General features: G+C 35.0%; 3 protein-coding genes across 5 annotated transcripts in view; 1 reads left to right on the top strand and 2 right to left on the bottom strand.

Moving 5' to 3' along the window:
- LOC107624261 overlaps positions 1-1,439 on the bottom strand; it is a 2,329-nt gene extending 890 nt beyond the window's left edge. Inside the window, exons 1-2 of the mRNA XM_016326748.2 lie at positions 1,212-1,439; positions 1,033-1,070 (exon numbers count right to left, since the gene is read on the bottom strand). Coding sequence (XP_016182234.1) covers positions 1,033-1,070; positions 1,212-1,284 — 111 coding nt within the window. The 5' untranslated portion in view covers positions 1,285-1,439. The remainder of the gene's footprint in view (positions 1-1,032; positions 1,071-1,211) is intronic.
- On the top strand, positions 1,849-8,875 carry LOC107622915 (F-box protein At3g54460). Of its 2 annotated transcripts, XM_016324991.2 has the most exons (8): positions 1,850-2,566; positions 4,165-6,735; positions 6,858-7,071; positions 7,172-7,450; positions 7,570-7,629; positions 7,736-7,866; positions 8,240-8,354; positions 8,519-8,875. In XM_016324991.2, exons 1-8 carry the CDS (start codon positions 2,043-2,045, stop codon positions 8,711-8,713), a joined length of 4,089 nt encoding a protein of 1,362 aa, XP_016180477.1. In that variant the 5' UTR covers positions 1,850-2,042; the 3' UTR covers positions 8,714-8,875. The 2 variants fall into 2 exon arrangements, with proteins under 2 accessions (XP_020970038.1, XP_016180477.1); XM_021114379.1 differs by lacking the exons at positions 8,240-8,354; positions 8,519-8,875 and having other exon boundaries at positions 1,849-2,566; positions 7,551-7,629.
- On the bottom strand, positions 9,546-11,514 carry LOC107622916 (two-component response regulator ORR10). 2 transcript variants are annotated; one of them, XM_016324993.2, is made up of 6 exons: positions 11,346-11,514; positions 11,076-11,162; positions 10,642-10,748; positions 10,468-10,545; positions 10,184-10,254; positions 9,546-9,891 (listed from the first exon to the last, which is right to left on the bottom strand). In XM_016324993.2, the coding sequence occupies exons 2-6, from the start codon at positions 11,113-11,115 to the stop codon at positions 9,729-9,731; spliced, it is 459 nt and encodes a 152-aa protein (XP_016180479.1). In that variant the 5' UTR covers positions 11,116-11,162; positions 11,346-11,514; the 3' UTR covers positions 9,546-9,728. The 2 variants fall into 2 exon arrangements, with proteins under 2 accessions (XP_016180479.1, XP_016180478.1); XM_016324992.2 differs by having other exon boundaries at positions 11,076-11,514.

Raw genomic sequence — 11,527 nt, 5'->3', positions numbered from 1 at the left:
ACGGATTAAATGAATCATCTTATTTCAAAAAACCCAGATCAAAGCATTGAAATTCACACTCAGACCTGCCCACTTAATCAGACACTTCAAATAACCAAGCTGCGCAAGTCGTAAATGATTCTCCTCTACATGATTAAAAGGTCATCCTTGCCCATGAAGAGAATAACAAATAACATCTTCCCTCATAAGCAAATTAAAGATTATTATTTTGTTTCTGATCTATATATGGTTTTAGACAGTGAGCCTTGTTGCAGTGGTACCATTGTTAATTATTTAGTGAACATGTTTAGTGCCACTGTTTACTTGCAATGCTTCTTGTATTGGCAACAGAAGTTTGGTAGCAGTTATAGAAAAGACGGCTTATCCCCATCACTAAGAGTGGTGGTTACCCTGTCACTTAGTAGTAAATAGTTCTAGTTTCAGAATGAACATCCCTAAACCCCGAAATAGGGAAAGCCCCATCGGATGGTGCATTAGATCAGCTTCCCTTTTATTTCTAAAAGTTTCATATAGCTCAATTTTCAACTTCCTAATCCTCTAAAAGTTAAAGGAAGTGTTGCTAATCCATATTCTACTATACCTAACTAGAGTGAGATTTAGTGTGAGGTATGGTTGTTATCTTGCGGTGATCACGAGTTAAAAATTTAGAAACAGTCATAAGAGAGTGTGCATCTATCCTCCCCAGATTCCAAGAGATAAAATCAATCAAATTCCCTCCTTCGGCGATCTTTCTTTTATTTTACTTAGCAAGTCAGCATCATCATAAACAACTTTGACTTCCTATTCCTAATTACACAATCTCTGAAATTTATTTCTACTCCAATATGAGTCCTCTGATAAAAGACAACAGGTATTGTAATTTAGTTCTTCACAATAATTGCCTTACATCTACAACAAGGTTAAACTTCAAACAAGAAAAAAAATAGGAACCATATTCCATTAGAAACAAAAATAGCTTTCTACCACCGAAATCACAACAATCAAATTCAATCATAAAATTATAATCAAGGACTCAGCAAAATCGCAACATACCTTATACCTAATCGCATCGTATGTCCCATAAACAGCACCTGCATACATAACAAAAGTTTCAAAATACACACATCGTTAGTAAATCGAAAACCTAACGAAGAGAAAGAAAATTAACACAACAAAAGAAACTGTGTTTTGGTACGAAAGAAAATCAGGGAACAAGGAAATAAAATCCTCACCGACTGCGCCGCCGATAGCACCGCCCACAGCGGCTCCGGTTGCCACTCGGGTGAGAACGCTGTCTCTAGCCATTTTTCTCGTGCCTCTTGGGAGTTTCTAGTCGCAAATCGGTGGTTCTATATCGTCGGAATAACCGAAAATGTGTTGCTTTTCACGGTTTTGGTTAAATCCGTGGATGAATAATAAACCCTTAAAAAACCTAACTTGGCAGGGAATTAGGGCTTATCGGAATTTAATAATAATTTAATAGAAAAAACAAATAATATATTTCTCTATAAAACGTTTTATACAATTATTTAATATTGTATTATTATATTATTCGTTTTATATTATAGAAAATGAAAATAAATACCTTTTTTCAAATGAATTCTGAAGTATAACCATCATAAGGTTAGTTAATTATTTACTTTTGTATAATTTGATTTGATTCTATGGTAATTTAATGCTGAGAGAAAGGATATGATCTCCCTTTTTTCGCGCACCTGTTACTGTTAGTGTGTAGTTTAGTTTAGTTAATTAGGAAATTTCACAAATATAAAATTAAAATATTACCTATTATTTTAAATTTTACTCTAATTTTAAATAAAGTATTTTTTTTTTCTTTTGTCTTTTTCTCTTCACATCGTTAACCTGTTGGCGTTCTCGCAGTATTAGACTCTTTCTTTCTTTCTTTTTCTATCTTCTAAAATCGAATTCTTTTCGCTATTAACCTATCACCAAAATTCACCATTGCTTTCTCTTCTTCTTCTTCTTCTTCGTCATGTTCAATTTTCAAGAATCACCAAAACCCTAGAATTCCGTTCCTTAATCTCGTTCGATTCTAGAAGCTTATGAAGGAGGAAACAGAAAAAACAAAAATGTCCGCGGGCGATTCCTTCGCGAACCACAAGCTATGCGGTTTCCTCTGTGCCGTTCTCAGAGTCACTCCTCCAATTCGATCTGAAGGATATAGTTCCACTTCTTTGTTCAACGACCAATGCGAGATCTTCGGCGACGGTTTCCGGTCCCGGAATGGCGTCGTTTTGTGTCCGTTGGGGACTGGTTCGGATTCAGGACAATGCGAAGGAGGAGAGAGTAGTAGCAGTGGTGGTAGCGGCGGATCCTCTTCGAAAGGGAGGAGGATGAGTAAGGTTGGGATGGTGAATGGGAGCATTAGCGTGGTTCACCAGCTTCACGCTCTGGTGAGCCGCAACTGCATCACGAGTGATGCTCGAGTGGTGTGGGTGGAGGTCGGTGAAGGGAAGGAGGTGAGGGCGGTGGTACTCATCGATGTCTACGTTACAATTGAGCTCTGGAGTGGCTGGCAGTTCCCACGGTCGGGGCCGGTTGCCGGCGCTTTCTTTAGCCACCTGAGGTTCGGTTTTCACTCCTTGAGATATTTATTTTATGCTTCGGAATGCAATGTTATAGGTGTTTTTAGTTGTTTTTGAGATATGTGTAGTGTGATATTGGGAGGTTTCTTAGATGATTTCCTCTTTAGATTTTGATGCTTAAGCTAGCTAGGTTGTAGTGTTCCCAAAAGAGAAATGCTATAGAGAAATTCTTAGATGCTGTCAATGGGAGAAGGCTGTTAATATATAGTTTTGTCATTGAATAGTTATCACTCTGGCTTTATGGGCTATTGCTGTTTCTTGTTTTGACTGTATTTGTTATTCTTTTTATTGAAGGCTTGACTTTTTAGTATTGAACTGTACAGATGAATTTATTTTCTTGTGCATATAAATGTTTAAATAAGAGGATTGGATAAGGGGATTTCGAGTTTTCCCGAGGAATTCATAGGTAATTGGGTGTAAGACATCCTTATGATGCCATAACATTATGTATGTCATTTCAGTTAGGTTGGTAGTCATTGTCTCTTGCTTTAACTATGAAATAAGATGTACTTCTTATATTGTAGGCTTAAGGCATCATTATGCCTTAAATTTGTGTGCATGGATTCCTTCTTAGTTCTTATGATGTGGTATATGCTTAGTGGTACGAAACTACCTACATCTGGTGTATCTATGTAGAGATAATTCAAGCCAACTATGGTCTGTATAAATTATCATGTATATGCCTATATTGATTCATCTGGATTCTTCAATTGGTATAATATTTAATATAGGCAGGACAGTTGTCTTTATTTTATTTTTAATTGTTTTAGCTGAATAGTATATTGCTCATGATGCCTTAAGAGCTGAAATTATAATAAAAGGAGCTATGGTATGATTGGTGATTGTTGTTGTTTTATAAGTCTGTTATTATATTATTTTTTTTTTATGTATTTCATTGTTACTACTACAGACGTATAATTAGGGTTGATGCGGTTAAGACTTAAGTACAGCAATGACGTTTTCCCACTATGTGATGCTTTTCAACATCTATCACATTTGTATTAAGGTTTAAAAACCACAATGAATGATTTTAAGGTGCCATACTGTCATGCATCTGTGGAATTGAGAATGCCATATTAACTTGCTAACTACTTGGTAACAAACAATTTAAAACTATTCTTCAAGCTATAGTCTCCAATCTTTGTTGAATTTAAAACTTTGGATATCATGTTTTTGGTACTTCAATTTTTTAATCTTTAGGGTTTTCATGATTTTATTATTCTATTGAGATGTATAAGTCAGACGTGTTTGTGCATTGCATCATCTGATTTAATGTCTAAATTATGTAACTCGCACATCAACTTTCCAATATTGTTGGACTTGGATCAACTGCAGAGTGCAGAGGGATCATAATATTATCATATCATGGTATAATAAAATTTTGAAGTTTCACAATGTTTCTTAATATGGCCATACAAACAAACTTGAAACCATTCCTCATATGGCCATACTGATTGTGTGTTAGCTAGTCACTCAGGAGCTATACTTTCGAAAAAATATAGTAGCTTGCAGTTCTTGAATTTATATATGAATGTATAACCATGAGATAGCTTGCTAACACACTGAAAGGGTTATGCAGCTGTGATTGGGACAAGAGAAGTTCGATACTTTCTGATCCAGACTATTTTATGAAGACTTTTGGGACAAGCGACAACATCTGGAACCTTTCTGACTGTCATGTACTTGGTTGCAAGCTCCATTGTGGTGCGAGTGATTCTTCAAAGAAAAGACTATTTGAACTTCATGAAATATTTAAGATGGTACCTGGTGTTGGAAAACAGCAGAAATCTAACAATTCAAGGATAGTACCTATTGATAATGCTTTCGGATCTGGGATTTGGGAGATATCTGATGATATTTTAACCAAAATTTTAGCTTGCCTTGGTCCAATGGACCTCACTAGGGTATCTGCAACATGTCGACATCTCAGATCCTTGGCTGCTTCAGTAATGCCTTGTACAAAGTTAAATCTCTTTCCTCATCAGCAGACTGCAGTTGAGTGGATGTTGCATCGTGAGCGAAATTTTGAACAGTTGCTACATCCCTTATATATTGCTCTCTTAACTGAAGATGGCTTTAGTTTCCACGTGAATACTGTATCTGGGGAAATAATTTCTGAGGAAACTCCCACCATCAGAGATTTTCGCGGAGGGATGTTTTGTGATGAGCCTGGCTTGGGTAAGACTGTAACAACACTTTCTCTTATTGTGAAGACACAAGGTACTCTGGCAGATCCACCAGACGGGGCAGAAGTAATCTGGTGTCAACATAATGGTAACCAGAAATGTGGTTATTATGAGATCAGTGGTAAGAGGGATGTGGCCCAAGATACTAGTAAGAATAATGAGAACCATGACTACTCCTCAAAAAGAGCCAGATTGATGAATCCTGCTGGGAAAATTACTACACAAAATGACGTAATTTCTGCAGAAGCTATGAAATCGCCTGTAGATGCATCCTTTGAAGAATCGGTGCCTGCCAGTCGAAGCACTAGGAGTCTCAGTTGCGTCAAGAAAAAACTGAATCTCTCCTTTGAAGATGAAGACTTGATTTTCAAGGAAAGAAGAGTTGGTATGAGATCACATAAAAGAAATCATGCATCAGATATTGCATCATGTGTACCACCAAATAAACTAGTTAATGCTTCATATGGACGTGGGAAAAGTTCCAAGTTGCGTGGGAATCCTAAAGTTGATTGTTTGGAGTCCAATGATACATGGATTCAGTGCGATGCATGTCACAAATGGCGAAAGCTTGCAGATAATATTATGGCTAATTCTAGTGCAGCATGGTTTTGTAGTATGAACACTGACCCTTCATATCAGAGTTGTAGTGTCCCAGAACAACATTTCCAGAATAGCTGTAAGATAACATACTTGCCAGGATTTCACTTGAAAGGAACTCTTGGGGGTTTGGAACAAAATATTTCCTTTTTCATTAGTGTTCTTAAGGAGCACTGTACATTGCTGAATTCTCAGTCAAAGAAGGCTCTGACTTGGTTGGTTAAACTTTCAGCAGATCGGATTGCAGGAATGGAAACACATGGCATACGGGGGCCCATTTTGAACTCTTGTAGTACGTCTAATGGATATTTTAATGCATTCCACAAAATATTTCAAGCATTTGGCCTTGTAAAGAGAGTAGAGAAAGGTATATGCAAGTGGTACTACCCACAAAATCTTAGCAATTTGACTTTTGATGTGAAAGCACTTGGCATGGCTCTGCGTGAGCCATTAGATTTTGTGAGGCTATACTTGTCAAGAGCAACCCTCATAGTTGTTCCAGCAAATCTGGTTGATCATTGGAAAACACAAATAGAGAAGCATGTAACTCCTGGTCAATTGCGGGTGTATGTTTGCGTTGATCAGCGGAAGCCATCTGCACACTGTTTAGCTTGGGATTATGATGTTGTTATAACTACCTTTAGCCGTTTAAGTGCAGAGTGGAACCCACGTAAGAGGAGTGTTTTGATGCAAGTACATTGGTTTAGGATAATTTTAGACGAAGGTCACACTCTTGGCTCAAGCCTGAACTTAACAAACAAGTTGCAAATGGCTATTTCAATGATGGCTTCAAATCGTTGGATACTAACAGGTACTCCAACACCTAACACCCCTAACAGCCAACTCCCACATCTACAACCTCTGCTAAGGTTCCTTCATGAAGAAGCTTATGGACTGAATCAGAAGTCGTGGGAAGCTGGCATCCTTAGGCCATTTGAGGCAGAGATGGAGGAAGGAAGGTCGCGCCTGTTGCATTTAATTCAGAAGTGCATGATTAGTGCAAGAAAGGTAGACTTGCAAAACATTCCGCCATGCATTAAGAAAGTTGTTTATGTGGATTTCAGTGAGGAACATGCTAGAAGTTACAATGAATTGGTACTCACTGTTCGGCGTAATATATTGATGGCTGATTGGAATGACCCTTCACATGTTGAGAGTCTACTGAATCCAAAACAATGGAAATTTCGAAGTGCAACCATAAAGAATGTGAGGCTGTCTTGCTGTGTTGCTGGGCATATTAAAGTTACACATGCTGGAGAAGATATTCAGGAAACAATGGATATTTTAGCACAAAGTGGTCTTGATCCTACTTCGGCGGAGTATAGCTCCATAAGATATAGTCTCCTATTTGGTGGTAATTGTGTCAGGTAATATTTGGATCTTGTTCTCTTTTGTTGGTTTAATTTCCTTTAGGTCTCCCTTAAATATGAAACAAAAAAACCAGATCATAACTGCTTATTAATTTTCCTATTATATATAAAATGTGAAGATGCAAGGAGTGGTGCCGCCTTCCTCTCATTACACCTTGTCGCCATCTATTGTGCCTTGATTGTGTTTCTTTAGACAATATGAAGTGTACATACCCTGGATGTGGTAAACCATACGAAATGGAGAGTCCTGATTCATTGGCCCGACCAGAAAATCCTAACCCAAAGTGGCCTGTGCCCAAAGATCTTATTGAGTTGCAGCCTTCGTATAAGCAGGTTGGGATTTTAATAATTCAGTTGACTATAATTTGCATTTCTTTAAAATTTATTTTGAATTTTTGCAAACAACCCTAAACATGCAATGTTGAATGCACAGGATGATTGGGATCCTGATTGGCAATCAACTTCTAGTAGTAAAGTCTCCTATCTTGTCCAGAGGTTAAAAGCTTTGCAAGAAATCAATGAAGAGATGGGTTTCTGCAAAGCCAAGAGCAATCATGAGCTTGATACTGAGAATAGCTTCCCTATGCATATGAGAGATGGTGGATCATTATTCCAGGAATGTTCTATAAGAAGCACTATGACCAATATGAAACCTGACAAAGTTTTGATATTTTCCCAGTTTCTGGAGCATATACATGTCATTGAACAGCAGGTGCCTTTTCTGTGCTACTTTTTTCAGTGGATCTTTCCTTTTTTCCCCCTTCATTGTTTTGCAACCTTCTTGTCTCTTCTAAGATAATCAAATTTTTAAGATTTCTTCATCTTTGTCAGTTGACCATTGCTGGTATCAAATATGCTGGAATGTATAGCCCAATGCATTCAAGCAGCAAGGTAAAATGTTGGAATTGTAATTGACTGCCTTCAGAGTAATTAAATTATTTATTTATTTATTTTTATAATTTCTGACCTTCATTTGGTTTAATTTTCCCTTTTCCAGAAGAAGTCATTAGCCACATTCCAGCATGATTCAAGTTGTATGGCACTTGTGATGGATGGAAGCGCTGCATTGGGGCTTGACCTGAGTTTCGTTACGCATGTATTTTTGATGGAGCCAATTTGGGACAGAAGGTTAATACATAAACCCATTCCAGGCTCAGGATTAAATATTATGGTTTTGTTGCTTTTGCAGCTGATGGGTAAATTGCATTTGGGTAAATTAATAGTGATTACAATTTCAAAAAATCATTTTCCTCAGTTGTAATCCATATAAAGTTTTCTGTACTTTTTGTGGTTTTGGTATGCATAACTTTGTAAGGTATCAGTCCTCTAGAATGAAAATTGGCAATTGAGGTTCAATATTTAAACTGGAACTTTGTTCTTGAATAATTTATGATAATGTATCTTGTTTTCCCAAATTTATCATATCCTCCTTTGAATCAATTTGATTCCTTTAACCTATTTAATCATCTTCTAATGTGTTTTATTGGCTAAAAACTTCCAGTATGGAGGAGCAAGTAATTAGCCGTGCCCATCGCATGGGTGCTTCTCGTCCTATTCATGTGGAAACCTTGGCAATGCGTGGTACCATTGAAGAACAAATGGTGGAGTATTTACAGGTGAACCTCTATAAAAACTTGGAAGTATATTACATACTAAATAACCAAACTTAACATTTACTGACTTCTTTTATTGAAACATGTTCCCTTATGATTTATTTCTCTCCTCTTAACTTTATTACTGTTGTTGTTAGTCGTGCTTCAATATTTTCATGTTACACCAGGATGCTGATAAATGTAGAAGATTTCCTAGTCAAGATGCTCCCAAATCTGTAGATGATAGCGGGGCACGAGGACACCGTTCATTACATGATTTTGCTGAAAGTAGTTATCTACTCAAACTTAGATTTGTATATACTAATCCAGAAACCCTAAAAGGTTTGTATAAAATTGTTTTTCCGCAAATTTTGAAGCGATAGATGAGTCTTGTTGAATGAAAATTAACTTAACATTTACCGGGGATTTCGGAGAAGAGCATAAACTAAAAAGGTTATTTGTACAGAAGTTGATATATGTAATGGAATTTTACTGTCATCGTTGGTGCTCCTTAAGACAGGCACTTTTGCCTTGAAATTGGATTATTCAGTGTTTGAGTTGGAATTGTGCACTGAATAGCAGGCATGCATATTGATCACAATTCTGCAATGCATGCATCCTTCATAACACATTATTTTTACACTAATGTTTTCTTAACAAACCAATATATGTTCTTTTTGTTTTGTTAATTAAAAAGTAATCTTACTAAATATATAATTAATTAATAATAACCATAAGATACAGAGATTAAGAGTATTTAGCGTATGAATAATATTGTTGTATTGATTATAGATGAAAACTGATGGGAAATTTTCCAAACGGAACACCTGGCTTCTTGGTGTGGTTGAAAAGATGTTCTGTCAACTATACAAACTTCAACTCAAAGAAAAATGAAGAATCTATTCAGTGTCGCATGATAATGATTAGGTTGCCGCATAATTCCTTATAATTATTTTAAATATAAATATAATTTGTTTTATTTTACTCCATACTGCTTGAAACTTTAGTCTCAGTAAATTCTTTAGAATTTGCGTTTAATTACTCTTAAGGAATTAGCCTCTTAAACTTAGAAGTGTAGCACAGTTCAAGTGAATAAGAAAACTAAAGAATTTCTAAATTTCTAATTGTTTATATAATATTGCTGTTGAATTACTCCAGCAATTTATGTATCTCTCTTATATGTTTGAGTTAAAATTCCAAGTTCAGAAAATAATAAAAAAGAAGGTACAAATCTCACTGACTATGAAATATAAGAGAAAAATTAAAAGAAATATTAGCCAAAAGAATTACTTTGTCAGACAAAATTGAATGAAAATCATTTTTCTCATGTCAATGTACATCAAAAGGACCTCCTCCTATATTTCTTTCATATTTGTTGGTATGATTCTAGTGACTAACTTAGGCTAAAATTTCATTTATGTCCTTTCTATTGAGGTTGATGAGTTGGTCTTCCTCTCCCACTTCCTTAACCTTTGATTTCAATAAATGGGGCCTCAGCTTATTTACATCAGATTGTTGAACTGGTTTCAGAAAGAATTCTTCAGCTCCTTCTTCTAAGCATCTGATCCCAAAGGAAAATAATAATAGAAAAAAAAAAAAAAAAACTAGGCCTTGTCAGATTTGAATTTCAATTAATTTATGACCTCCAATTTGTAATTTTTAACAATAACAAACTTGAGGATTTACTTTTCAATTTTTTATATCCCTTAAAAAAAAAAATTTATTCTTATTTTATTTCTCATTTTTGCCTAGAAAAAGCAAACTAATTTTTAAAAGCATTAATCTGATTAGATGATTGAAATTAATCAAGAAAAACTAAATGGAATTGGGTAATTGGATGTAATTTCCCTTACCTATTGATCCTTGATGGAACATTCTCTGAGGACATAATCACAACTGGTATATCTTTAAGAGATTTTGATTCCTGCCAAATGGATGAGCTTTCTTAGATAAATAATGCTGATAAAGATGTCAAAAAAAAAAAAGGTTTGAAATTTGTTATGTGATAGCTTGGATAATATTAATGATATAAAATTATAAATAGTGTTATTTGAAAATTCAATATCACATTTATTTCTGAAATAACCAAATTCGAAATAAAATTTAGTCCTAGAAATTTTGCCCCCCATGAACTTACCTTGATCTTTCTAAGAAGATCATAGCCTGTCATTTCTGGCATACAATAATCTGTTATGATCAGGTTCACATCTACATCCTGCAAAAATAAGTCAATGCAATTAGATCATTGATCAACAAAAATTTCACTCCAAAAAAATTTAAAAAAAATAAAATAAAATCAAAAGAATTAAACCTGATTATGAGTTTTTTGAGCAACAAAGGAAGGCTCTTCATTTCTCTGCTCTTCTTCAACCAATCCAAGAAATTTTAAAGCCTTACTTCCTGAGTCCACTGCAGTAACTATAATTTCATATCGTAACAAAAAAAAAAAATTAGACATTAATTTCATCAAACTGTCTGGTTTGCATTTTCATTTTCTATTTTTTATTTTTAGTAGTTTTTGTTTTTCGTTTATATTATAGGAAAAATTTCAAGTGTACCAGAGAATACCGGTGTTCCAGTTGTTTTAACCGTTGATTTTAATTAATATATATTATATATTTTTTTATAATTCAGATCAACGGTTAAAACAACTGGAACACCAGTGTTTCCGGTACACCTGAAACTCTTCCTATATTATATATTTATTGAGCAAAATAAATTAACTAAAACAAAAAGAATTATTACCATGAAATGATGAAGTTTTGAGAAGTCTTTCAATCAACATTCTGTCAATGAGACTATCATCAACAGCCAAAACATGAAACTGTGATTCTGCAGACAAACCCATAATTTGAATTTGAATGAGAATTTCTCTAATTGCAAGAACCAAAGAAGAAGAAGAAGAAAAGAATGAGAGAAAAGAATGAAGAGAGGAACACAAAAAAGGTGGTGAACAATAATAATAAATATAACAAATAAGAATAAGAAAGGGACATTATTTTTAAAATGGAATACATCATGATCAGGAAGATAACAAAATCCCCTTTGAAAATCTGACAGTTTGGAAAGCAAGATCCGACAGATTTCATCCAGAATCTAGCGGATCTTCTGGGTTTGATTTTTGAATTGAAAATCAAGCAAAGCAAATAAGAAAGGTGGTAGCATTCTTATTCTACCAAACTTCAAAATCTGATTTG

Source organism: Arachis ipaensis, chromosome B10 (genome assembly GCF_000816755.2).
Source record: "Arachis ipaensis cultivar K30076 chromosome B10, Araip1.1, whole genome shotgun sequence".
In the NCBI taxonomy this organism is placed as follows: domain Eukaryota; kingdom Viridiplantae; phylum Streptophyta; class Magnoliopsida; order Fabales; family Fabaceae; genus Arachis; species Arachis ipaensis.
This window is presented reverse-complemented; position numbering and strand designations above follow the sequence as displayed.

Coding starts and splice junctions, on each gene's coding strand:
- LOC107622916 (XM_016324992.2), bottom strand. CDS start 11,178: ATGGGTTTGTCTGCAGAATCACAGTTTCATGTTTTGGCTGTTGATGAT. Junction 10,255..10,467: donor ATCTTCTTAGAAAGATCAAG/GTAAGTTCATGG, acceptor TCCATTTGGCAG/GAATCAAAATCTCTTAAAGA. Junction 9,892..10,183: donor GTTCCATCAAGGATCAATAG/GTAAGGGAAATT, acceptor CTTTGGGATCAG/ATGCTTAGAAGAAGGAGCTG.
- LOC107622915 (XM_016324991.2), top strand. CDS start 2,043: ATGAAGGAGGAAACAGAAAAAACAAAAATGTCCGCGGGCGATTCCTTC. Junction 6,736..6,857: donor TTTGGTGGTAATTGTGTCAG/GTAATATTTGGA, acceptor TAAAATGTGAAG/ATGCAAGGAGTGGTGCCGCC. Junction 7,451..7,569: donor TACATGTCATTGAACAGCAG/GTGCCTTTTCTG, acceptor CATCTTTGTCAG/TTGACCATTGCTGGTATCAA.